The sequence below is a fragment of the Trachemys scripta genome, chromosome 3, assembly GCF_013100865.1.
Source record: "Trachemys scripta elegans isolate TJP31775 chromosome 3, CAS_Tse_1.0, whole genome shotgun sequence".
NCBI lineage: Eukaryota > Metazoa > Chordata > Testudines > Emydidae > Trachemys > Trachemys scripta.
Genome location: NC_048300.1, coordinates 58,297,897 through 58,321,451, shown reverse-complemented (window position 1 = coordinate 58,321,451; position 23,555 = coordinate 58,297,897). Strand labels below are relative to the sequence as shown.

Sequence of the window (23,555 nt, the reverse complement as noted above, 5' to 3'; positions counted from 1 at the left end):
CGCCCGCCATCTCCGAGTGTGGACTCGTGGCACTGCTCCCGGTCTCGGAGCAGGTCCCGACGCCGCTCGCAGTCCCGGCACCGATCTTCATCTTGGCGCTGGTCGTACTCGCGGCCCAGATCTTCCTCCCGGCACCGGTCTACTTCTCAGCACCGACCTGAGCATCGGTACCGGTCGGAGTCCAGACGCAGTTCTCGGCACCGGTATGAGCACCGCTCCCATTCGCGAGGCTGCTCCCGGCACCGAGTCTACAGACGGTCTTCCTCTTCCCGATCCAGATCCGGATCCTGGTACCGACATGGCCATCGGCACCATTCTCGATCCCAGCACCATTCACCGGCACCGCGCAGAGACCGTTTGCCGGTGGACCGGCACCGCTCGGCACCGTAGCAGGACGAGTCCCTGCAACCACGCTCGGCACCGCCCTGGCCCTCGAGATCGGCATCTCGCTCGTCTGAAGGGGCTTCCCGTTCAGCATACCCTGCTCAGGGTCGGTCTTTCTGGACCCCATGGGCGTATCACCAAGCCCAAGGGGCTCCACCAGCGGCCTCTCACTCGGCACACTCTGAGCCCAGGGTTCCTGAGGCCACCGTTTCCCGTCCTCCCCCAGGGGGCATGGAGGCTCCGGCGCCGACACCCACGCAGGCACCAGACCCCGGTGCAGGTGATCCTGCGCATCAGGGTCCCTTGAAGACAGACCCGCATGGATCCTTTACCCCTTGAGGCGTCCTCCTCATCTTCCCCAGATGATGCAGTGGTGGGTACAACAGCCTCAGGCCCATCTCCAATAGACCTCCGTGCCCACCAAGACTTGTTGCGTAGGGTGGCACGAAATATGGACCTATAGGCTGAGGAGATAGTGGAGGTGGAGGACCCGGTGGTGAGCATCCTCTCAGCTGATGCCCCATCCCGGGTGGCGTTGCCCATTATCCGTACGATCCAGGCTAACGCTAATGCCATATGGCAAACCCCGGTCTCCATCCCTCCCACTGCCAGAGGTGTAGAGAGGAAGTACTTTGTCCCCTCTAAAGACCATGAGTACCTCTATACACACCCTCCGCCGTGTTCACTGGTAGTCTCAGTGAACGCCAGAGAGCGCCATGGCCAGCAGGTGGCAGCGCCCAAATCGAAGGACGCTAAACGCTTCTATTTGTTTGGACGCAAGGTTTACTCAGCGGGGTGTCTGCAGCTCAGGGCCGCAAACCAACAGGCGCTCCTGAGTCGGTACAATTATAACTCATGGAATTCCATGTGTAAATTTAAGGAGTTGGTCCCCCAGGACTCGAGGGAGGAGTTTGGGGCCCTTGTGGAGGAAGGGAAAAAAGGTGGCTAGGACCTCCTTACAGGCCTCCTTGGACATTGCGGACTCGACCGCCAGGACACTAGCGTCTGGGATAGCCATGCGACGCGTCTCCTGGCTCCAGGTTTTGGTGTTACCGCCAGAACTGCAGCAGACCCTGCAAGATCTGCCGTTTGAGGGCCAAGGGTTGTTCTCGGACAAGACGGACTCTCGGTTGCAGAGCCTCAAGGACTCGAGAACCATCATGCGCTCCCTGGGGATGCATGTCCCAGGACCCCAGTGCAGGCCCTTTAGGCCCCAGCCACAAAGGTTCTACCCTCCTCCTCCTCGTCCACGTCAGGACTTCCCCAGAAGGCGGGGATGAGGTCGTAGATGGAGGTCCACCCGGCCCCCAACCTGGTCAGAACCAGGGCCCTCCTAGGCCACCTTCAGGACCTAGGCAAAACTTTTGAAGGTGCGCCCAAGGACGGCGCACCAGCCACTACCCAGGATCTATTTCCTTTATTTCGGGATTGCCTCTCCCGTTTCCACCGTGCTTGGTCCCTTATAACTTCGGACTGTTGGGTCCTTCGCACGGTGGAGAGGGGATACGCTCTCCAGTTTTATTCGTCCCCCCCCTCCTACCCACCTCCCCGTCCCTCTTCAGGGACCCTTCTCATGAGCATCTCCTTACACAGGAGGTTTTTGGGCTCCTCTCTGTGGGGGCCATAGAGGAGGTTCCCCCAGAGTTAAGGGGCAGGGGGTTTTACTCCCGCTACTTCCTGATTCCCAAAGCAAAAGGGGGTCTGCGACCCATTTTAGATTTACACGGACTCAACAAATTTATAGTAAAGTTGTAGTTCTGCATGGTCTCGTTGGGGACCATCATCCCTTCCTTGGATCCTGGGGACTGGTACACCGCCCTCGACATGAAGGACGCTTATTTTCATATAGCAATCTACCCCCCGCACAGGCGCTTCCTGCGGTTTGTAGTAAACAAGGTGCACTACCAATTTGCCGTCCTTCCCTTCGGATTGTGTGCGGCTCCGAGAGTGTTCACCAAATGTATGGCAGTCGTGGCAGCATACCTTCGTCGACAAAGGATAAAGGTGTTCCCGTATCTAGACTACTGGCTCGTGTGCGGCCAAACCAGGGAGCAAGTTCAGGCGCACGTCCAGATAATACTACAAATATTCCATGAGTTAGGCATTCTACTCAACAAAGAAAAGTCCACTCTGGAGCCAACCCAGAGGATAGAGTTTATCGGGGCAGTTCTAGACTCCAGACTCGCCCGAGTTCTTCTGCCAGACACTCGGTTTCACACCATCGCAAACATCCCGATTACCACAGTAAGGACGTGCCTTGGCCTGTTGGGTCACATGGCCTCTTGCACTTATGTAACCAGGCATGCCAGACTTCGGCTTCGTCCACTTCAGGCCTGGGTATCGGTGGTGTACCGTCCTTATTGGGACAACCTAAACATGGTGGTCACGGTTCCGAACTTGGTCTTGACCTCCCTCACCTGGTGGCGGGATCACAAGGCGGTTTGCGCTGGAGTGCCGTTTCACGCCCCACAACTCTCCCTGCACCTGGTCAGAGATGCTTCATCTATAGGGTGGGGCGCTCACCTCGGGGAGCACCATACCCAGGGCCTGTGGACCGCATCCCAACTAGCTCTGCACATCAATGTTCGAGAGCTGATGGCGGTGCGCCTAGCGTGTCAGTCATTTCTTGGTCTCCTACATGGCCATTGTGTGTCAGTCCTCACAGACAACACCACGGCCATGTTCTACATCAACAAGCAAGGAGGAGCCCGGTCGTCTCTCCTATGCCAAGAGGCCATTCGCCTGTGGGAGTTCTGCATTGCCTACTCGATACATCTCATGGCATCGTTCCTCCCTGGAGTCCAGAACGCTCTAGCGGACAGTCTCAGCAGATCCTTCCAGACGCACGAGTGGTTGATCCGCCCGGATATCACCCATTCCATCTTCCAGAGGTGGGGATTTCCCCAGGTCGACCTGTTCGCCTCATGAGCCAACAGGAAGTGCCACGTGTTCTGCTCCCTCCAAGGATGATCTCCGGGCTCCCTTTTGGACGCTTTCCTCCTATCATGGAGAGACCAGCTGTTCTACGCTTTCCCTCCATTCCCATTGGTCCACAGGGTGCTGCTCAAGCTATGCAGAGACAAGGCACGTATGATTCTAATCACTCCAGCTTAGCCAAGAAAGCACTGGTACACCATGCTTCTGGAGCTATCGGTGCAAACTCCGATCATGCTTCCCTTGTGCCCAGACTTGATCTCTCAGGACCATGGCCGACTCTGTCACCCCGACCTGAGATCACTCCACCTCACAGCGTGGATACTCTATGGCTGAATCGGACAGAGCTACGATGCTCACATCCCGTGCAACAGATCCTGCTGGGAAGTAGAAAGCCCTCTACATGGACCACTTACTTAGCCAAGTGGAAACAGTTCTCCTGTTGGTGCGAGCAGCGGGCCACGCCCCCCTTGCAGGCATCTATTCCTCTTATTCTCGAATATCTCCTATCCCTGAAACAGCAGGGCTTGGCGATATCTTCAGTCAGGGTTCACCTGGCCGCTATATCGGCGTTCCACCTATGAGAACACGCTTCCTCAGTCTTCTCTAACCCGATGGTCGTCAGATTCCTCAAGGACTTAGACCGGCTATACCCACAGCAACACCAACCCATTCCGGCGTGGGATCTTAACCTGGTTCTCTCCAAGCTCACAGGGGCCCCATTCGAGCCGTTGGCTACCTGCTCACTCCTTTACCTATCTTGGAAGATAGCCTTCCTGGTAGCCATCACTTCAGCAAGGCGTGTTTCTGAACTCAGGGCGCTCACATCTGAGCCTCCGTACACAGTCTTCCACAAAGACAAGGTGCAGCTTTGCCCCCACCCTGCCTTCTTTCCCAAGGTAGTATCAGCTTTTCATGTGAACCAGGATATATTCCTCCCGGTCTTCCATCCTAAGCCGCACGCCACCCGTCAAGACCAACGTATGCACTCCTTGGACGTACGCAGGGCCCTGGCTTTCTATATTCAGCGTTCGAAACCGCTGAGAAAGACGACACAACTCTTCGTTGCAGTGGCCGACCGGATGAAAGGTTCACCGGTCTCCTCGCAACGTCTCTCCTCTTGGATCACGTCCTGCATTCGTGCTTGCTACGACCTGGCCGGAGCCCCGACGCCTCGCCTCATCGCCCACTCCACGAGGGCCCAAGCCTCCTCAACTGCCTTCCTGGCTGAAGTCTCTATCCAGGACATTTGTAGAGCTGCAGTTTGGTCATCGGTCCACACCTTCGCCACTCGCTATGTGCTTGTACAGCAGTCCAGAGACGACGCTGCATTCGGGTCAGCGGTTTTGCACACGGCAATGTCTCACTCCGACCCCACCGCCTAGGTAAGGCTTGGTAGTCATCTAATTGGAATCGATATGAGCAAGCACTCGAAGAAGAAAAAACGGTTACTCACCTTTGTAACTGTTGTTCTTCGAGATGTGTTGCTCATATCCATTCCATACCCGCCCCCCTTCCCCACTGTTGGAGTAGCCGGCAAGAAGGAACTGAAGGGGCGGGGTATATATCCAGCACCATGAAGGCGCCACTCCAGGGGGCTCCACAGCCGACCCACTGGGTGTTGCTATAGTAGAAAATTCTCCGACGATTGTGCATGCGGCACACGCACAGCTAATTGGAATGGATATGAGCAACACATCTCGAAGAACAACAGTTACAAAGGTGAGTAACCCTTTTTTTCATCCCTCAACTAATTCTAACACCAGTGTCATTATATAGGGTTTTTAAACAAAGAAAACCTTTTTGCCATAAGATACATATATTCTGATGTAATTTCTATATATTCTCAATTTACCTGATTTATGTGTGAAGGCATAATTATTTACAGCTGAGAGGACTTCAAGATAATATCTTTCAGGGGGATTTTCTTCCCCCAGAATCATTCTTCCCTGTTGATTCTCTAATAGGAAACATGTACAGTAACAAGACTATCTACAGGTCTATAGACGTGGAGTTGCCACGGATTATTAGATACAGTCTAACACACAGAATTCCTGAATAGGATTACTTACCAGTCAAGGACCAGTGTTCTGGGCCTTAGAATTCAACATACTCTTTTTTAATATCATAAAGATTCTAGAAAATAGTGGATATATAAATGAATCAAATATACAGAAAGAAAAGGACTAAAAGAGTTAATATTTACTAACAGATACTAACACTCCCAACTCTGGTACTGGTTTGGTATATGGTACTGGGAAATGAGGGTTTATAATGAGACTGAATCCCCTTTACTCTCAGGGAGATTGCATTTGGTACCAAGATGAGACATGATGCCTCTGTCAGTACTGTTCTCTTCCCTAGCACTGTCTGCAAATTAGGGTAAACTTTAAATTAATTCTTTAATTACTGCTCCATTTCTAGAGTCAGGGATATGATATTCTTTCTTTGAATCTCAGGGTAGTGGAAATGCATCATCTGAATATTCTCCCTGAGATCGGTCTCCAGAAGGGGCCCAGATAAATTTAAGGCAGCGTAGTATTCTAGATTTAGGCCCAGATTTTTAAAGGCGTGTAGGTGTGCTGTGCTCAGCATTGCAATGCCTATCAGATTTAGTAGCCTAAATCTCACTTTCAAAGGGGATTTAGGCAGTTATGAGCCAAAATCCCATTGACAGTCAATGGGATTAAGATGCCTAAGTGCCTAAATCCCTATTCAAAATGAGATTAAAGATTTGTGTACATGGTGCCACAGACCAGTCCATGGGGGTGTGAACTGCATAATGCTGTAATGTGTAGCACTTGTGATACAGCAGGGCTGGAGGGCAGCAGGAGAGTGATAGATGGGAAATGTATAAGTCCCAGGATGTTCAGAGCCTTATTCTTCTTCGAGTGATTGCTCATGTGCATTCAAATACGTGTGTGCGTGCCACGTGCACGATCACCGGAAAGCTTTTCCCTTAGCAGTGCCCATCGTGTCGGCTGTGGAGACCCCTAGAGTGGCACCTTTTTGACGGTGTATATATGTCCCTGCCAACCTGCTGCCTGCTCAGTTCCTTCTTATTGCCCGTGATGGTCGTTGGAACAGCTCAGTCTCTTGCATCTGCAAGTGCCTTACCTAGTGGTTCCATTGTTTTTGTGTAAATAGTCATTAGTTAGTTGTTAATAGTTGTAGATCAGTTTAGCTTACTTCGATGGCTTCCCCCGTTCTACTCTCCCCGGTGCCAGGGCATGCCTCAGTTGCAGGGGTTTAAGGTGTGCGAGAGGTGTGCAAAACCTATGCCCACAAGGGATCCACACGTCGCCCGTCTCAAGTGCCTCGGGGAGGACCATCAGACAGATAAATGCCCTATTTGCAGGCGCTTCAGACCTAGGACTAAGAGGGAGCAGAACTATCGTCTGAAGCGCCTCCTGATGGAGTCGGCCCTTCAACCGCAGCCAGAGCCAACACCAGCATCCTTGGTGCGCAGGGCACGGGCCTCGGTGCAGGATGTCCTGGCACCGAGGAAGGACTCCGCCAGGGAGCACCGGCACCGTTCCCCAGCCCGCAAGGCCAGTGCCACCAGGTGGCACCGTTCACAATCCCCGGTGCCGCATAAGAAAAAGAAACGAGACAGGGAACATTCCCCTGGCAAGAAGCCGAGGAGGGACTCCAGTGGGGTGCGTCCTCCAGCGGGACAACCTCGGTCTGGTCCTCAAGAATTGGCACCGTTGACTCCAGCCCCAGTGGCAGAGCCATTGAGTCAGGCGAGAACGGACTCCCCTACCTGGGCCGGGATGGTTTGGCGGAAGAGCTTGACCTCCCCTCCACTCCGGATACATATGAGGCAGCTCAAGACCTCATTGCCATGACGGTGCGGTACCCGGCCCCTCAGGTGCCGGGCCTGGCTTCGCAAACTCAGGAACCGCCAGTGACGACACAGACTGCGGCGTCGTTCCCAGCACCGCAGGCGGCTCTGACATCCTTCGTGGCACCAATGGCGGCACTGCTGTTGATTCATCATCGTCTCCCCAGTACTGCTCGTCGGCACCGTTGGGCTCTGCTCCACTGTGGTCGGGTACAGAATACTTGTCAGAGTCAGATGCCGAATCTTCTGTCTCCCGACACAGCCACCACTGCTCCTGGTCCTGGGACCAATCCTGGCACCATAGGCCAGTGGAACAACCTACATCAGCCATCACTTGGCCACCCCAGTGGCAGGGCCCAGTACAATGGCCCTTTTGGACGCCTTGGGCCTACCACCAGGCTCAGGGTCAGGGATCCAGGCCGGTATTGGTAGTGTTGGCCCCCCGTGTCCCTCCATCAGTGACATCGCTGGTCTGCTACACCCCTAGGGCCCTTGAGGACCCCGTATGAGATCAGGACTGCTGAGCTGCCACAGGCCCCTCCTCCACTAACGTCGGTGGCACCTGAGCCTCTGGTCACGGGGAGCTCCGAGATACCTGACTCAACCTCCAGAGAACCGGAGGGGCAGGAAGACCCCGTCCCAGGAACCTCTTCCTCCTCCTCGCTGGACGAGGAGGTTAGACTTGGGGCCAGAGGGCTGTTTGGCTGAACCCTGGCGTTGGCCCGAGGAGGATTGCAGAGGGCGCCTCTTATTATTCCTGCCCTTTCTCCTTGATGGATCTCTTCTAGGAGGCCCAGGGTAGAAGTGGGACAGGGGGGTCCTAGAAACCATTCTACCCTCCTCAAGGAGCGAACCAAACTCCTTGCGAGAATCGGCCGGGATTAACTCCTGGAATTTAGCCAACGAGCTCCAGGAATTAAAAGCGTATCGGCTAAGCACTGCCTGCTGATTCGCTACTCGAAGCTGGGGCTCACCAGTTGAATAGAGTTTACGGCCAAAGAGATCCAGCTTCTTGGCATCCTGTGACTTAGGTGCAGGGCGTGGCTGTCCTTGCCGCTCCTTGTGGTTTGCCGCATCAACCACCAGAATCCCCGGCTGGGGGTGGGTAAAAAGGTGCTCATAGCCCTTTTGCAGCACAAAGTAGCATCTCTCGAAACCTTTAGCCCTTGGTGTTATAGAGGCCAGGGTTTGCCAGAGCACCTTCGTGGTGTTCTGAATTGTCCTTATGAGGGGCAAGGCCACTCTAGAAGGACCCTTGAGAGTGAGGAGGTCCACCATCGAATCCGAGTCCTCTATAACCTCCTCTGCCTGGAGGTTAAGGTTAACTGCCACCCTCCTAAACAGGTCTTGGTGGCCCTTGGTTGGCAGGGACATATATATACCGCCATAAAGGCACCACTCTAGGGGTCTCCACAGCTGACCTGACAGATACCGCTAGGGGAAAAGCTTTCCGGCAATCGTGCACGCAGTGTGCACACACCTATTGGAATGGACATGAGCAACACATATCGAAGAACAACAGTTACGAGAGGTAAGTAACTGTTTTTTCCCTCTGGACTAAGGCGAGGTTACTACAGGTTAATTAGAGCACCTGCAGCCAATTAAGGCCCTGCCCAAGACCTAATAAACCCCCCTGCTTCAGTCAGATAGGAGAAGGGAAGGAGAGCTGACTGTAGTTTGGAGGTGTACTGGTGTTGACCAGAGAATCAGAGTACTGGGGAAGGGAGACCCTGCCCAAGCAGGGCAGAGGGACTCTCCCAGTACAGAGGACTGAGAGAAACCCTGCCCAAGGGGAAAGAGGGTAAGAAGCCTGTGAAGCTGAAGGGGCTGGGAGCAGAATAAGGGGCAGACCTGGGTCCCTTCCCTGCTCTCCTTCTCTCCCCCTCCAGAGCACTAACAGAGCCCAAGCATAGGAAAAGCGCGGGACCCATCACAATAGCGTTGGCCATTTGCCACACGCTCTAACTCCCCGATGTAGATGTTGCTGCCATGAACTAAAAGGTATCTAGTGTATGTTTATGTAGTCCTGCATTCACCATACAGGGGTGTGATCAGTGACAAGGATTAATTTACTGCTGAGAAGGTAATATTGAAGTGGCTGTATTGCCCATTTCACTGCTTAGCTCTCTTTTTCTATAACGGAGAAAGCCTTCTCTCTTAGGAACTGTTTGTGGCTAAGGGAGAGTTCCTTGCCATTGACCACCTGGGATAAGACAGCCCCCAACTCAACTTCTGAGGTATCAATTTGTAGGAGGAATTCCTTGGTGAAGTCTGAGCTATAGAAAGCAGGGTCCCCACAGAGGTGATCCTTCAGGGTCCTTCAGGCCTTCTCACAGGTTCCTATCCAGCAGATCTTTCTCAGGCTGCTGTCGTTGAACAGATCGATGAGAAAGGCTGCAATAGATGAGATGATATCCCTGGCACAAACCAGTTATAGGATCCTGCCAGCTCCAAAACCTGGTTATCAGGGCTGGGTCCTGGGCGGCCTGAACTAGAAGTTAGTGTCAGGCATGGGTCCAGGGACCAGAAGCCAATTACCAGCAATCAGGTTGGGTGGATACTGGGATATCAGAATCAAGGGACCAACCGGAGGTCAGGAACTAGGAGGCAGTTACCAAGCGTCAGGCCAAGTCAGGATACGAGAAGGTTAGGATCAGAAGGCAGGAGCAGATAAACACCAGACCAGCAGTCCGTAGCAGGGTGAAGCCCAGTTGTACAGACAACTTCCTGTTTCCTCTTCTAGCTTAAATCCAGAAGCACTGGAGCTCGTCTAATCACAATGTGGGGGTGGGGCTAGTGTCCCAGTTGGGCTCCATGAATCCCAGTCCCAGCTGCTGTCTGTTAGCTGCTGGGTGGAGGACTGGAGCATGAAGATTCACAGGGCCACTGCGGATCTGGCTTCAAGACCCACAGGGCCTGACACTCCTACTTCCTTGAAGTGGCAACAAGGCAGGCCTTTGAGGCCTGTGCCTTGTCTATAAGAAGTTGTATCTGGCCATTCCCCAATGTATATCCCAGGTAAGTAGTTTTGTCTATGCCTATACAGCATTCTGTGGGGTTCTCCTTGAGGGACTGGAGTACAGCAGCTACCTTCTTTACAGTGTCCTTCTAGTTCTGGCTATAGAAAACAACATCATTGATGTAGGTCATGACATTACTATTGTCTAGCCGGGTGACCTGGTCTGTTAGACAGTGGAACATTGGTGGGGCCCCATGTAGCCAAAACACCATGGTCTGAAACTGATGTAGGCTGTGTGTGTGGAGGGGAAGGCTGTTTTTTCTCGAGACTCCAGAGTTAGTGGGATTTGCCAGTATCCCTTTGTAAGATCTAGGGTGGTAATATATTTGGTCTCACCGGGCTTGTTGATGTGAAGTGGACCTCTTGAACTCTTGTGAGGGAGAACCCAGGAGGAGCTCTTCTTCAGGCCGGTAGAAACCCTGTCCTTGTCTTGGGTTTTAGACACTGCTGGCACAAGTCCTGCAATTTCTGGGCCCCTGAGGAATATCATTCTTCATGAAATTGCTGGTGGAACATTTCTGGGATATCCAACGGGTCTAAAATGGCTGCTTTGACTTGGGTATAATCCCATGCCGTCACTGGGTCTAGTCCACAATAGGCTGCCTCTGTTGTCCTGGTCAAGTGTGGGGCCAGTAAGTCTGCCTATTGCTACAGTGGCCATTGTGCTGCTCTTGCCACCCATTCAAAAGTTTCAGGAAAGGCCTCTGGATCATCTTCAAGCCCCACCTTCATGTGTTTGGCCAGCAGCAGGGGCCCCGCTGGGTCCAACTCCAGCGAACCCATGGAGGAAGACCCCCAGCCATTTATCTTAGCAATTTGGGCATTTAATTCCATTTAGAAGCTATATCTGCTCAGAATATATTATTATTTTAGTGAAGAAAGCATTACTGACAGCTCCATCATTTTCCTACATTTTGGCCAGGAAGAGATATTAATCTGAAATATTAGAGGAAACCATTTTAATTTTTCAACAATTTTATATCCTTGCATTTACTAATAGTGAATTTATTTTAGCTTTACCAGGCTCAAAAAGATGACCCTCCTCTTGCCCGAAACATGCCCCCTGTAGCAGGAAAGATACTGTGGGTGAGGCAGCTTTTCCGGCGGATAAGCGAACCAATCAACTTTTTCTATGTAAGTTGATCATTACTGATGTGAGGGAAAATTATAGATTTCATAAACAATCCATACTTGGTTTACTTGTGATCCAGTGACAAGACCACCTCTGGCTGTGAATTTGTACGAGGCAACATCAGTATTTGTATGTGAAATTGCTAGGAAAACACTGATTCTGCAAGAAGCACTTCTGGGGATTCAGGTAGTGGTGGTATTTGACTCAGTATTAAACAAGTGCTCCAGCATTGTGGTAGCAGGCATTGAATTATTGGAAATACAGTCATAAGAACAGAAGAATGGCTATACTGGGACAGACCAATGGTCCGTCTAGCCTAGTATCCTCTCTTCTGACATTTTCTGGTACCAGATGCTTCACAGGGAATGAACAGAGCATGGCAATTATTGAGTGATCCATTCCCTTTCATCCAGTCCCAGCTTCTGGCAGTCAGAGGCTAAGGGAAAGCCAGAGCATTGGGTTGCGTCCCTGACCATCTTGGCTAATAGCCATTGATGGGCCTATGCTACAAGAACTTGTCTAATTCTTTATTTAACCCAGTTATACTTTTGGTCTTCACAACATCCCCCGGCAATGAGTTCCACAGGTTGACCATGCATTGTGTGAAGAAGTACTTCCTTTTGTTTGTTTTAAATGTGCTGCCTGTTAACTTCATTGGGTGACCACTGGTTCTTGTGTTATGTGAATAACTCTTCCTCATTCACTTTCTCCACACCATTTATGATTTTATAGACCTCTAATATTCCCCCTTAGTTGTCTCTTTTCTAAGTTGTGCAGTCCCAGTCTTTTTATATCTTCTCATATGGAAGTTGTTCTATACCCCCAACCATTTTTGTTGTTCTTCTCTGTTCTTTTCCCAATTCTAATATAACTTTTTGAGGTGGGGTGACCAGAACTACATGTAGTATTCAAGGTGCAGGTGTACCATGGATTTATATAATGGCATTATGATACGTCTTATTATCTATCCCTTTCATAATAGTTCCTAACATTCGGTTAATGTTTTGACTGCTGCTACACATTGAGCAGATGTTTTCAGAGAACTGAGTAAATGTTTTCAGGTCTTTGAATGAAGTATCATTTGAAGATATATTTCATCATTACAGACAATAGCACCTATGAGGCAGGATGAGACTAGTCAGTAAGGAAGGCCTTATGCTCTGCCCATCATCTAGCAAAGTGCTATCCTGTTTGGTTTTCAAATAATATAAATAAAAGTTCTCAATCAAATTAGAAATACCACAGCACCTTGATATTTGATTAATAACTTTGTATGTGACATTTTTTGTAATCCAATTATTTATAATTTGAATAATGTAATTGCTTTGCATGTAATTATTTAAAGTAATAATAAAAGTGAAATTTGTGTGTGTTTAGCCTCAAAAATCTCCTTTATTCAGATTAATCCAAATCCTGAGTAGTGCTGAGCATCCATTTCAACAGAAGTTATAAGTCCTTTGCACAATAAAGTTGTCACTTTTTAATGTATTATTTTTAAAAAGGCAGAGGTTTTTTTGTTTTTTTTATTAATTAGGCCAATCTCCTATTGATTTCAGCAGGCCATACTATACTTGATAGCACGCTTTAAATATAAATTTAATTTGAGATTTAAAGCTTCAAAAATTCATAGTAAATAATTTTAAACAATTTTCATTTGACATCAAGTTGAACCGCTGTTTGATATGTTTATAATTTTAATTTGCAATGTTTTAATAGAAAAATTCAGATATCTTGACAAGTCCAGAAGGTAAAGCAGTGGTTCGATTATTCAATAAAATTTCCTATGTATTGGTGGAATTTGAGGTACTCTATCACATGGCTTGGGTGAAGGAAATTTCTCAGCTACAATATGGTGAGTAGTTAGGTATGTAAGACTTCTAATAAATGTGTGTAAGTTTTCACATCAGCCTTGTTCTGTCTGTTATAATGTTTTATTGCAATTTGTTCTTATATGTTGTTGACAACTGCTAGATTTATAGAAAATCAACTTAAATATATTTTTAACATTTTAGCCTTTAAAATATGCAAATTATAGTCCTGCTCCTGCAAGTATACATGATATCACAGACCCCTGCATCTGAATGACTGTGTGGGTGAAGGGGTTTGCATTATGGAACTACTTGCAGGGTGGGGCCAATGATTGATTTATTTGTAAAGCATAATTACCTTGGTATTACATTACATTTTCAGTTATGTAGGTTATATTGAATAAGAATTATAGTACAACTAGCTAAAGTAGTAATATGTAAAAGAAGCCAACAGAACTCCTTATGGGAAAAAGTGCCCATATGCATGGTCTGATTGCAGGATTCGATTATAGCATTTTTCTATCCTTACATTTTGGGTTTTATTTGGCTTTGTTTTTCCTTAATCTTTCTGTCTCAGTATTATCTTCTTCTTGGACTTGTTCCTGCAAGAAATTGAGCAGCTCCTGAAAATGCTCACGTCCTTGCAGGATTGAACCTATAATTGCTTCATGCCCAATCATTCACATTTTCTCAGAAATCTAATAAGGACTCATTATACAATAGAAACAATCAATAGTTTGTTATGAATATTTATTTTAAAATATACTTTAATTTACTTGCAGCATTACAAGCTACCCTACTGGTACGTCATCCTGAAACTGGGAAGTTGCTTGTTAATTTTGATCCCAAAATTCTAGAGATTGTCCGAGAGACTAAGTGTATGATAAAGATGGGTCTTGAAGTACCAGAGCAAGCAAAGAGGGTAGTAAAAATAGAAAATACTCTGAAGACAAACAAATTGTGTTTGGAGGTAAGTCAAAAAACCCACCATTTCTTTTAAAAAGAAATAACTAATATTGTCTAGAGTATAGTGCCACACTCTTCATACTGGTCTTTTAATACCACATTTCGAGTCCTGACACTCTAACAGGTGAGTTGCATCATACGTGCATTCAACTTACGCGAATTCAACTATACGTGCTCGGCAAAAAAAATAGAAAAACAGCACAATACCTGTAAATAGTGCGGGTGATTCCACCCACCATTCCACTCAGTGAGTGTATGCCCCAGAGTGAGTGTGAGATGGGAAACGTGAATCTGCTGTTCCCTCAGTTGGTCTCAGTTCCCATGTGCCTCTCATAGTGTGAGCATCTCGCCATGCTGAGTGTGATTCTAGTGTTTAAAGATACGTATTTTTCGTACAACATGACCCCTAAACGCAAGCCAACTAATTCAACCGAAGAAACAGCGATCTGTTCCAACACTGGAGGAAAAACTGGCTGTGTTGGACTTATTGAGAGACGGTATGTCGGTCTCCAACATGGCGTGAAAATATGGCTGCAACGAATCTAGCATCCGTGCCATCAAGTTTCAAGAGAGAGAAATTCGTCAAGTCGTGGCATCAAGTGCTCCAATAACTGCTAAGGTGATGTGCCAGGTGCATGATAAGACTTTAGTGAAGACAAAAGGCATTAAACTTATGGCTGGAAGACATGAACCATAAACGTGTGCCTGTCGATGGCAACACGTTGCGAGAAAAGGCTCTTAGCCTCTATGCGCTGTTCAAACCTCCTGCTGAAGAGGGACAGCCTTCTGATGAGAAGGAATTCAAAGCCAGCCAAGGTTGGCGTAACAGTTTTAGGAACCGCTTCAACCTCAAAAACGTGCAGACTACTGGTGAAGCTGCATCTGCCAATGAAGAGGCAGCAAAAGCCTACCCCGAACAATTAAAGAAAATCATAGAAGAAAAGGGTTATCTTCCGGAACAAGTTTTTAATGCTGACGAGACTGGGCTCTTCTGGAAAAAAATGGCCAACTGCACTTACATTTCGAAATCAGAAAGACAAGCACCTGGCTTCAAAGCAGCTAAAGACCGTGTGGCTGTGTTGTTTTGTGGCAATGCGTCTGGGCGTGCTCTACAGGGCTGCAAATCTCTGTGCCCTAAAAGGCAAGAACAAAAATCTCCTGCCTGTGTTCTGGCAATCAAATAAAAAGGCTTGGATGACGGCAGCATTATTTCTGGATTGGTTCCCACAAGTGTTTCATTCCGGAGGTCAAGCGGTACCTCGAAGAGAAAGGACTTGACTTTAAATTGTTGCTGATCATAGACAATGCTCCTGGCCACCCTGTGGCACTCCGGTTTGCATATAACGACGTTGAAGTCGTCTTTCTCCCCCCTAATACCACCTCCATCCTCCAACCTCTCGACCAAGGTGTGATTTGCTGTTTCAAGGCCACGTACACGAGGCTTATGTTCTCACAGATATGTAGCGCTATGGATGCTGATCCCAATCTTAATGTGATGGAATGTTGGAAGTCCTTCAACATTGCCGATTGCATCACTTATATTAAACAGGCAATGGATGCAGTCAAGCCTGAAACAGTCAATGCATGTTGGCGAAACCTGTGGAAAGAATGTGTGAATGATTATAAGGGTTTCCCAACTATTGACAAAGAAGTGAAACGCATTGTTCTGGTGTCCAGGCAAGTGGGTGATGATGGCTTCGTCAACATCCTTGAGGAAGAAATTGAAGAATTAATTGAGAGCCATAGAGAAACATTGACTAACAAAGAGTTAGAGGAACTGATAAAAACATCTACAGAAGACGAAGATGGTGACGACGAACAGGAAGAGCCAGCAAGTTGGAATCTTCATAAATTTGCTGAAGTGTTCCAAGCAGCAAAACACTTGAATGATTTAATTTCTGAATACGATTCCTCTATGGAACGAAGCCTCAAAATCACATGTAGTATTACAGATGATTTGAGACCGTATCAAGAAATGTTTGAGCAGCTCAAGAGACAACAGCGACAGTTGCCGATCACCATGTTTTTAAAGGAAAAACAACCAGCAGCAGATGAACCTACGCAATCAACTTCTCGAGCTGAACCAGAGCCAACCACTTTGTCTACAACTCGCTCTCCGTCACCCAACCTCTCCGTCACCTCTGTCTACTGGATCGACATCAAGCCCCGACGACCCCCTGTAATTACCGCCTGTAATTAAAAATACAGTACTGTAAAATTATATTTTGCATATATACTCTTTATTATATACTGTACATTACTGTATGCATTATACATTTATACATATTACTGTACGGGTTGTATACACAAAGCCATGTACAGTATACTGTACTTTATGGGCGATTTAAGGGATTTTCAAGGGTAATTTTGACTATACACGATTTTCGCCTTATGCGCCTACTTTAGAACCTAACCCCCACATAAGATGCAACTCCACTGTAATGTTAATTAAGAGGAGCCAGATTTTTTGAAATAATTCAAAGAAAGGTTTCCCATTTTTTATCACCAATTTTCAGGAAAAAGGTTGATGAATAAGATAGTTTGACATCTGAGGTGTTTTTGTATGAAGGAGAAATTTGGTTTTCTGGAAGGTTTTGTCTGCTTGTGTGAGTGGTAAGATTGGGGATCATATAATTTAATATAGACAGAATGGATTTGGTGGGACACACAATTAGGAGGGGGAATTTATCTTAATTCATTGCAATTTTCCAGAGCCTCTTTCTCTCTCTCCTCTATTTTGGTTGCAGCTCCTTGATCTTTCTTACCTTAATTCTGATCTTGGGCCCAACTTTTTCAGTGTTGGTCCATGGTGCACTAGCCCTTGGCATCTTTATTTGAATTTTCAGAGCACTACTGTACTGTGGATTATGCAATACAATCTGGAAAGCTTTATAAACATTTGTACAGTAACATATGAAGAACACCGTGAGGAATGCCTGCAGCAGGGAAACAGTCCATTCAGATTTCAGCATTAAGACATGTAGATTTTAGGCCTGAATTAAGGTGAGGATAGAGGAAAAGGGAAGAGATAATAGGGAGCTTTTTCTTAGGATGAAAGACTGTGGAGAAGTAGGAGAGGATGCCAGATGGCTGATTTTACTGAACATAGGAATTGCCGTCCTGGATAAGACCCGGATAAGGCTGTTTCCAATAGTTTCTAGTAATGGATGCTTCAGAGAAGGTTCAAGGAACCTTGCCCGCAGAGAAAATTTCTTCGTGACTTTGGTTAGAGTTTTACTTATGCCCTGAAGCAAGTGTGTTTATAACCCTTCCAAAATTCTTCTTTTGTTTTGTTTTTAATCCTTACTATTTTAATTATGGCTGTTCTCATTATCCATATTAATGTATAACCTTTTAATCTTGCTAATTTTTTTGCCTCCATGATATCTGTCAAAGCTGGATTCAGGACTCACAGTTTGTCATATCACTCTGTTTTATTAGCACAGCGCTCTGCTAATACATTCAGATAATGTGAGCCTCATGCAAGACCCAAACAGTCTTATTTATACAGATAAAAGGGCGCGAACTAAACAAAGGGACAAAGAGCAAAATTGTAAAATTTACCTGGGGCACAACATGCATATCCTACTTCCTTACTGACTCTTATCGATCTAAGGCTAATACTTCACCAATCGCCCTTAAGTGGAGCAATTGTTCTAACTTAATGTCTGCTTTCCTGACACCTGGATCGCAGCATTTCTCATTTCTACTTAAAGGCACATACAGCATTCTTTAATTCATTCTATTTCTTTAATATAATTCATTTCACTTTCACATATCTTATGGCAATGAGTTCCACTAGCTAATTGACTACTGTGAAAAAGTATCTCATTTTATTGATTTTAAATGTGCAGCCTTTCAATTTAATTGAATATCCTTCTGTTCCTGAGATTATGAGATACGATATATAGGCTGGAGAAAATGCCTTACAGTGAAAGACTTATGGAGTTCAATCTGTTTAATTTATCAAAAAGAGGATTCAGAGGTGACTTGATTACAGTGTGCAAGCTCCTTCATGAGAGGAAAATACTGGGTACTAAAGGACTCTTTAATCTAGCAGAAAGAGATATAACAAGAACCAGTGGGTGAAAGATGACACCAGACAAATTAACATTAAAAATTAGGCACAAATTTCTAACAGTGGGGTTGATTAATCACTAGAACAAACTATCAAGAGAAGTGGAGGGTTCTCCATCTCTTAATGTCATCAAATCAAGATTGGGTGCCTTTTTGGAAGATATAGTTAGTCAAACACAATTTATTGGGCTTAGTTTTGGGGTAACTGGGTGAAATGTAATGGCCTGTTGTATGCAAGAGATCAGAGTAGATGATCTAATAGTCCCTTCTGACCTTAAGATCTATGAATCTATGAACATAGAAATGTCCATCAACCTTCTCCATACCATTGTTTTGTTTTGTGTACGTCATCATTGTGATGGATGTGGAGATGCTATGTAATAATCTGAAAATACTGAGATGTAATAATTTTATGACTACTGTGCGTGACTTATTCAATAAGGTAAAATTATTGTACATTCACTTCTTTTAGGGACCTCTACATAGTCTCACTCATGGGATGCACTGACTGGTGCAGCTTTAATGGCAGAAACTTAGTTAGCAGTGCCAGTTGGAACACTTGCACACCTCCTTGTTCCCCTCACTTCACTGTTCCTGAAAGTTCTACAGGCAAGGCTATAAAAGAGGTGTGTGGTGCTCCACCTGTTGCAGTTTGTTCCAAATGCTGTCAGTGATTGTTTAGTAACCTCTCTGGATCATTGGTCCAGATCCTTCTTAGACTAACTAAATGCCAAGTTTTTAACACATCTAGATTTAGTTAGCCTTGTATATAGTTACATAGTTAAGATTTTAGATAGGAACCAATACCAGGAAATGCCTATGTAGAAGATACTTTAATGGCTGATCCGAAGATCAAAAGACCAGGATTTAAGTGTTGTGCTTCCTGCCCTGTAGCCTTCCTAACATCAGATGCACACTCACAAGACACGTCTACACTACAAAGTTAAGTTGACTTAATGTAAGTCGACATCCAGCCGCGGCAGTAATTAAATTGGTTGTGCATGTCCACACCATGCCCATTGTGTCAGTGGGGTGTGTTATCACTAGCAGTGCTTGCATCGATGCACAGAGCAGTGCACCATGAGTAGCTATCCCACAGTGCAACTATCTGCAGGGGTTTTTAGGAAGGGCTTGCAATGCCTCATGGGACCAAAATATTATCACAGGAGGGAATGGGAACATGGCTTTAGCCTCCCATGATGCAGTTTCCTCCCTCCCTGTCTCCCTACCCTGATATCAATGGCAAACAACCCATACTTTCTCATGCTTTTTTCAAAAGCCTGGATTAGCCATGTGCATGCCATAGCCCAAGAAGCATGGTCCCCGCTCAGCTGTGCATTCTTGTGGTGAGCATTACAAACACCTTGCACCTTATCCTGCAATATTTCCAGAGCCGAGACAGGAGATGCTGTGTGAAACATTGCAATGTCATTCAAGCAGCCCTGCTGCAAGCCATAGAATGAAACAATTTCCAGTCGCTGCTGGTAGTCGTGCAGCAGCTGAACATGGTGGAGCGCCATTTCTGGTTCTGGGAAACAAGCACTGACTGGTGGGATCGCATAATTCTGCAGGTAGGGGATGACGAGCAGTGGCGGTAGAACTTTTGAATGCAGAAGGCCACTTTCCAGGAACTTTGTGAAGAGCTTTCCCCAGCCCTGAAGCACAGCAACAGTAAAATGAGACCTGCTATGATAGTGGAGAAGTGAGTGGTGATTGCTCTGTCGAAGTGTGCAATGCCAGACTGCTACCGGTCAGTGGGGAATCAATCTAGAGTTGGTGAATCCACTGTGGGAGCTGTTGTAATCCAAGTGTGCAGGGCCATTAATCAACTTCTGCTAAGAAGGGTAGTGACTCTGGGTAATATGCAGTATATAGTGGATGGTTTTGCTGCAATGGGGTTCTCTAACTGCATTGAGGTCATAGATGGCATGCATCTCCCTATCACCAGGCCACCTAGCCAAAGAGTACATAAACTGTACTGTGGCCGGGGCTGGCAGAGCACTTCTCAGGCCCTGTGGCAATGACTGAGACAGATTGCTCCGCTGCCCCCATGGCCGAATCCATGGCAGAGAGTTCCCCTAGGGCTGGGGCAGAGAGCTCCTCCAGCCCGGGGGCTGTGGCTACAGCAGAGGGCTCCTCTGACCCCGTGGCCAGGGCAGATATCAACTCAGCCCAGTGGTTGTGGACAGGCCAGAGAGCACCTTGGTCCTACGGCTGTGGCAGAACAGAGAGCTCCCCCAGGGTTGTGGGCAGGGCAGAGCTCTCCTTCGTCCCCAGGGCCAGGACCATGGCAGAGCTCTCCTCTGTCCCTGGGGCCATGGTGGAGCAACAGGGAACTCCTCGGCCCTAGGGCTGTGGGGGCAGGGGGAAGAGAGCTCCTCTGGCCCCAGGGCTGTGGTGGAGTGACAGCACACTCCTCCAGTCCTGGGACCATGTTGTGGGGGAGGACAGGGACAGAGAGCTCCTCTGGCCCCAGGGCCATGGCCAGGGTGGCATAGTGCTCCTCTGTCCTTGGGGCTTCAGTGGGGTGACAGAGCACTCCTCCAGCCCTGGGGCCACATCGGGGGGGGTGGGGGTGGGAGGACAGCTACTTGGGGCTGCAGTGGGGTGACAGAGCGCTCCTCTGGCCACGGAGGGTAGAAAGCTCCTCTGGTTCTGGGGCCATGGGCAGGGCAGCAGAGCCCTCCGACCCTGGGGTTGCAGCGGGGTGGCAGAGCCTCCTCCAGTCCTGGGACCGTGGCTGGATTCCATATTGTTGTTTTGATTCTGCAATTCCATCCACGTTCTCATTAACGTAGATTCATAAGGCACTATCTATTGGTGCTCCACGACCCATGCTCCTCTCCTCTACTTCAGAGTTCTTAATGTGGGGGCTCCACGGTAGAGAGGAAACGGAGGATGTAGCGCTAGTTAGCCTTGAGACAGAACACAAGGAGGAGAGAGTACATGTGTGGGCCAAATGGACGCTGCTACCAAAGATCTCTGATCAGAAGCACAGGTCGCAGACACACCTACAGTGGAGCACCTATAGGGACATACATCTTGAAGAATCATTGTTACTGTACAAACTGAATAACTTCTTTTTAAGCATTTTTTTTCTATTTAAATTTTCACAGTTGTGGGAAATTATGGGAGGAGTCAGACAACAGTATGAGACAGACAATTATTTAATGACAGAAGATGTTAAAATTAAAAAAGTTAAACCTTTATAACTTTATATCCATTGAAACACAAATTGTTGACATCACATAAAAATGTACAAAATAAATAACTTTACATCAAACTCTAATAAATTCTCAAGCTGCATTTTTCTTACTTTGTATATCTGTACATTTTAATTATCAATGGAATTTTTTTTTCAGTTCATATGCATATTTTAAAATCGACACTTACTGATAAAAATTGAATCCTTCCAAGCCTCCATATAACATTAATGTTAAGAGTTCTGATTTACATTATGGAGTTCTCCCAAATTCAGTCTAGTACCTTAAAATCATTCTTCCTCTCCCTTTTTATTGGTCATGCTCCTGGTGCTAGTAATAGACATGAGGGGAGTAATGCTGGAGTCTGTATTCTGGCTGTGCAGCATCAGAAGTTCGTCTTTATACTGGGGCCAGATATCCCAGGCTAGTTTTCACAGATTTGGTACTGCATTACAACAGATTTAAGTCAGTCCAACTCCATTAAAAAACAATCCAGAATGGAGTTGCACTGATTTAAAACTGAAGTTACATAATACTGAATTAGATCCTAATATCTTAATCTTAATTAACCTGTGTGATAGATGAATAAAGTTGTCCTAAATTTCAGGTTATTTTCAGGTCCGTGCTTGTTACGGGTTTTTTTGTTCAGTAGAACTTTACTTTGGAATTTCTGAGTTTCCTAATATTTTTGGGTTGTTTTTAGAAAACTAAAATGTTTAATTTTTTTTTGCTGAAAAAAAAACCTAATTGGTTCTTTAAACCAGAACTCAGGGTTAATGAATATTTTTGCTTGGGAATTTCTTTAAATATGTTTAAGGTTGTGTAGTGTCAGAATGCCCTGCAGGCCTTTTAGGGACTCCAACAGACCTGGCAAACCTTCATTGGACCTTGTAAGTGTGCATGGACCCTGGTGGATCTTGCTAGCTTCCCAGAAATGAACCCTGTTCTATCCCAGACAACCACCCATCTCTGCATATTTACTTCCTTCTTCTTGTTTTCCATGTAGACATGCTAATTCCCCATGTAACTTTCCCCTTTTTATCTCCTTCTAGACTGGATCTGACAGCACTACAAGTGGTTCCCTACCTGACAGTCCTCCAATCTATGCAATGCACACTTTGCAAAACATGCAATAAACAGATGCATGCATTACTATATATATTATTTAAAAGATACAAGTATATACACGTCATAAAATACATCTGCCTATACTTTTTGTGGGTTTTTTAAGTGTATATATGTATGTTTTATATTCTGGTGATACTTAAATATCTCTGCAATCTTTTTGTTTACTTTTTCAAAGGCATTTCTACTTGTTAGGGAGTTTTGGAGAAGCAGTTTGGGATTTTTTTGTAAATCTGTTTTGGCGATATCATGAGCCAAAAATGCAATCGGAAAACCTCTGAAAACTAAATGTTGGAAAACCTTAACTTCTTGTGAGATTTGTTCCAAACTTGCCAGAAAACTTCTACCTTTGGGATGAGATGCAGCATGTGAAATTTCATGATTGTTTGTTTTTTGTTGAAGATAAGGGACAGGATGGGAGGGTGCTGAAAATTGGATTGACAGCAGGAAGAGTTTTAACTTTAACTATTATATGCAAGAACTAGAGCTTCTAGTTCAGTGTGGGAGAGGGCATGGCCCTGCCTCTCTCTGCTCCCTATGGGGAGGCTACTGTCACTTCTGATACTAGTCTTGAGCAAGGACTGGTGTTTTGTGCTTCCTAATCACAAGGACTGGTATTTTGACTGGGACATGCGCATAGGGACTAGATATGTGAGGTGGGAAGTATCCTTTTTTAATTTCTTTCTCTTTTGCACTCGCAACCACCCCATACAGGAAAACACAATCTTACTCTTTTTCATTGATGATAACAATTAGATAAATATTGTAAGTGTTCATGTCAAATTTTGCATTTAGAAATATTCTGGGGGAATATGTCCTGTACCATTTTCCTGTTTCCTTATGTCCATTGTATTGATTTGTTTTTATTTTTACTGGTTTGCTTCTATGAAAATCTTCAATAAAGAAAAATATTTAAAAAATATTGCTAATGAAATTGTCATTTTTTAATATTAACAGAATCTTCTGCAATGTTACGAAGATTTGTGTCAGGAAATACCAACAGTGTTTGTAAATTTGATGGCACCAAAAATGAGAAAGGTTGGTAATGCTAAATATATTT

General features: G+C 46.3%; 1 protein-coding gene across 1 annotated transcript in view; it reads left to right on the top strand.

Moving 5' to 3' along the window:
• The window catches only part of DNAH8 (dynein axonemal heavy chain 8), a 585,957-nt gene that overhangs the window by 125,258 nt on the left and 437,144 nt on the right, over window positions 1–23,555 (top strand). Inside the window, exons 16-19 of the mRNA XM_034764627.1 lie at window positions 11,199–11,318; window positions 13,033–13,168; window positions 13,907–14,094; window positions 23,453–23,533. Coding sequence (XP_034620518.1) covers window positions 11,199–11,318; window positions 13,033–13,168; window positions 13,907–14,094; window positions 23,453–23,533 — 525 coding nt within the window. The remainder of the gene's footprint in view (window positions 1–11,198; window positions 11,319–13,032; window positions 13,169–13,906; window positions 14,095–23,452; window positions 23,534–23,555) is intronic.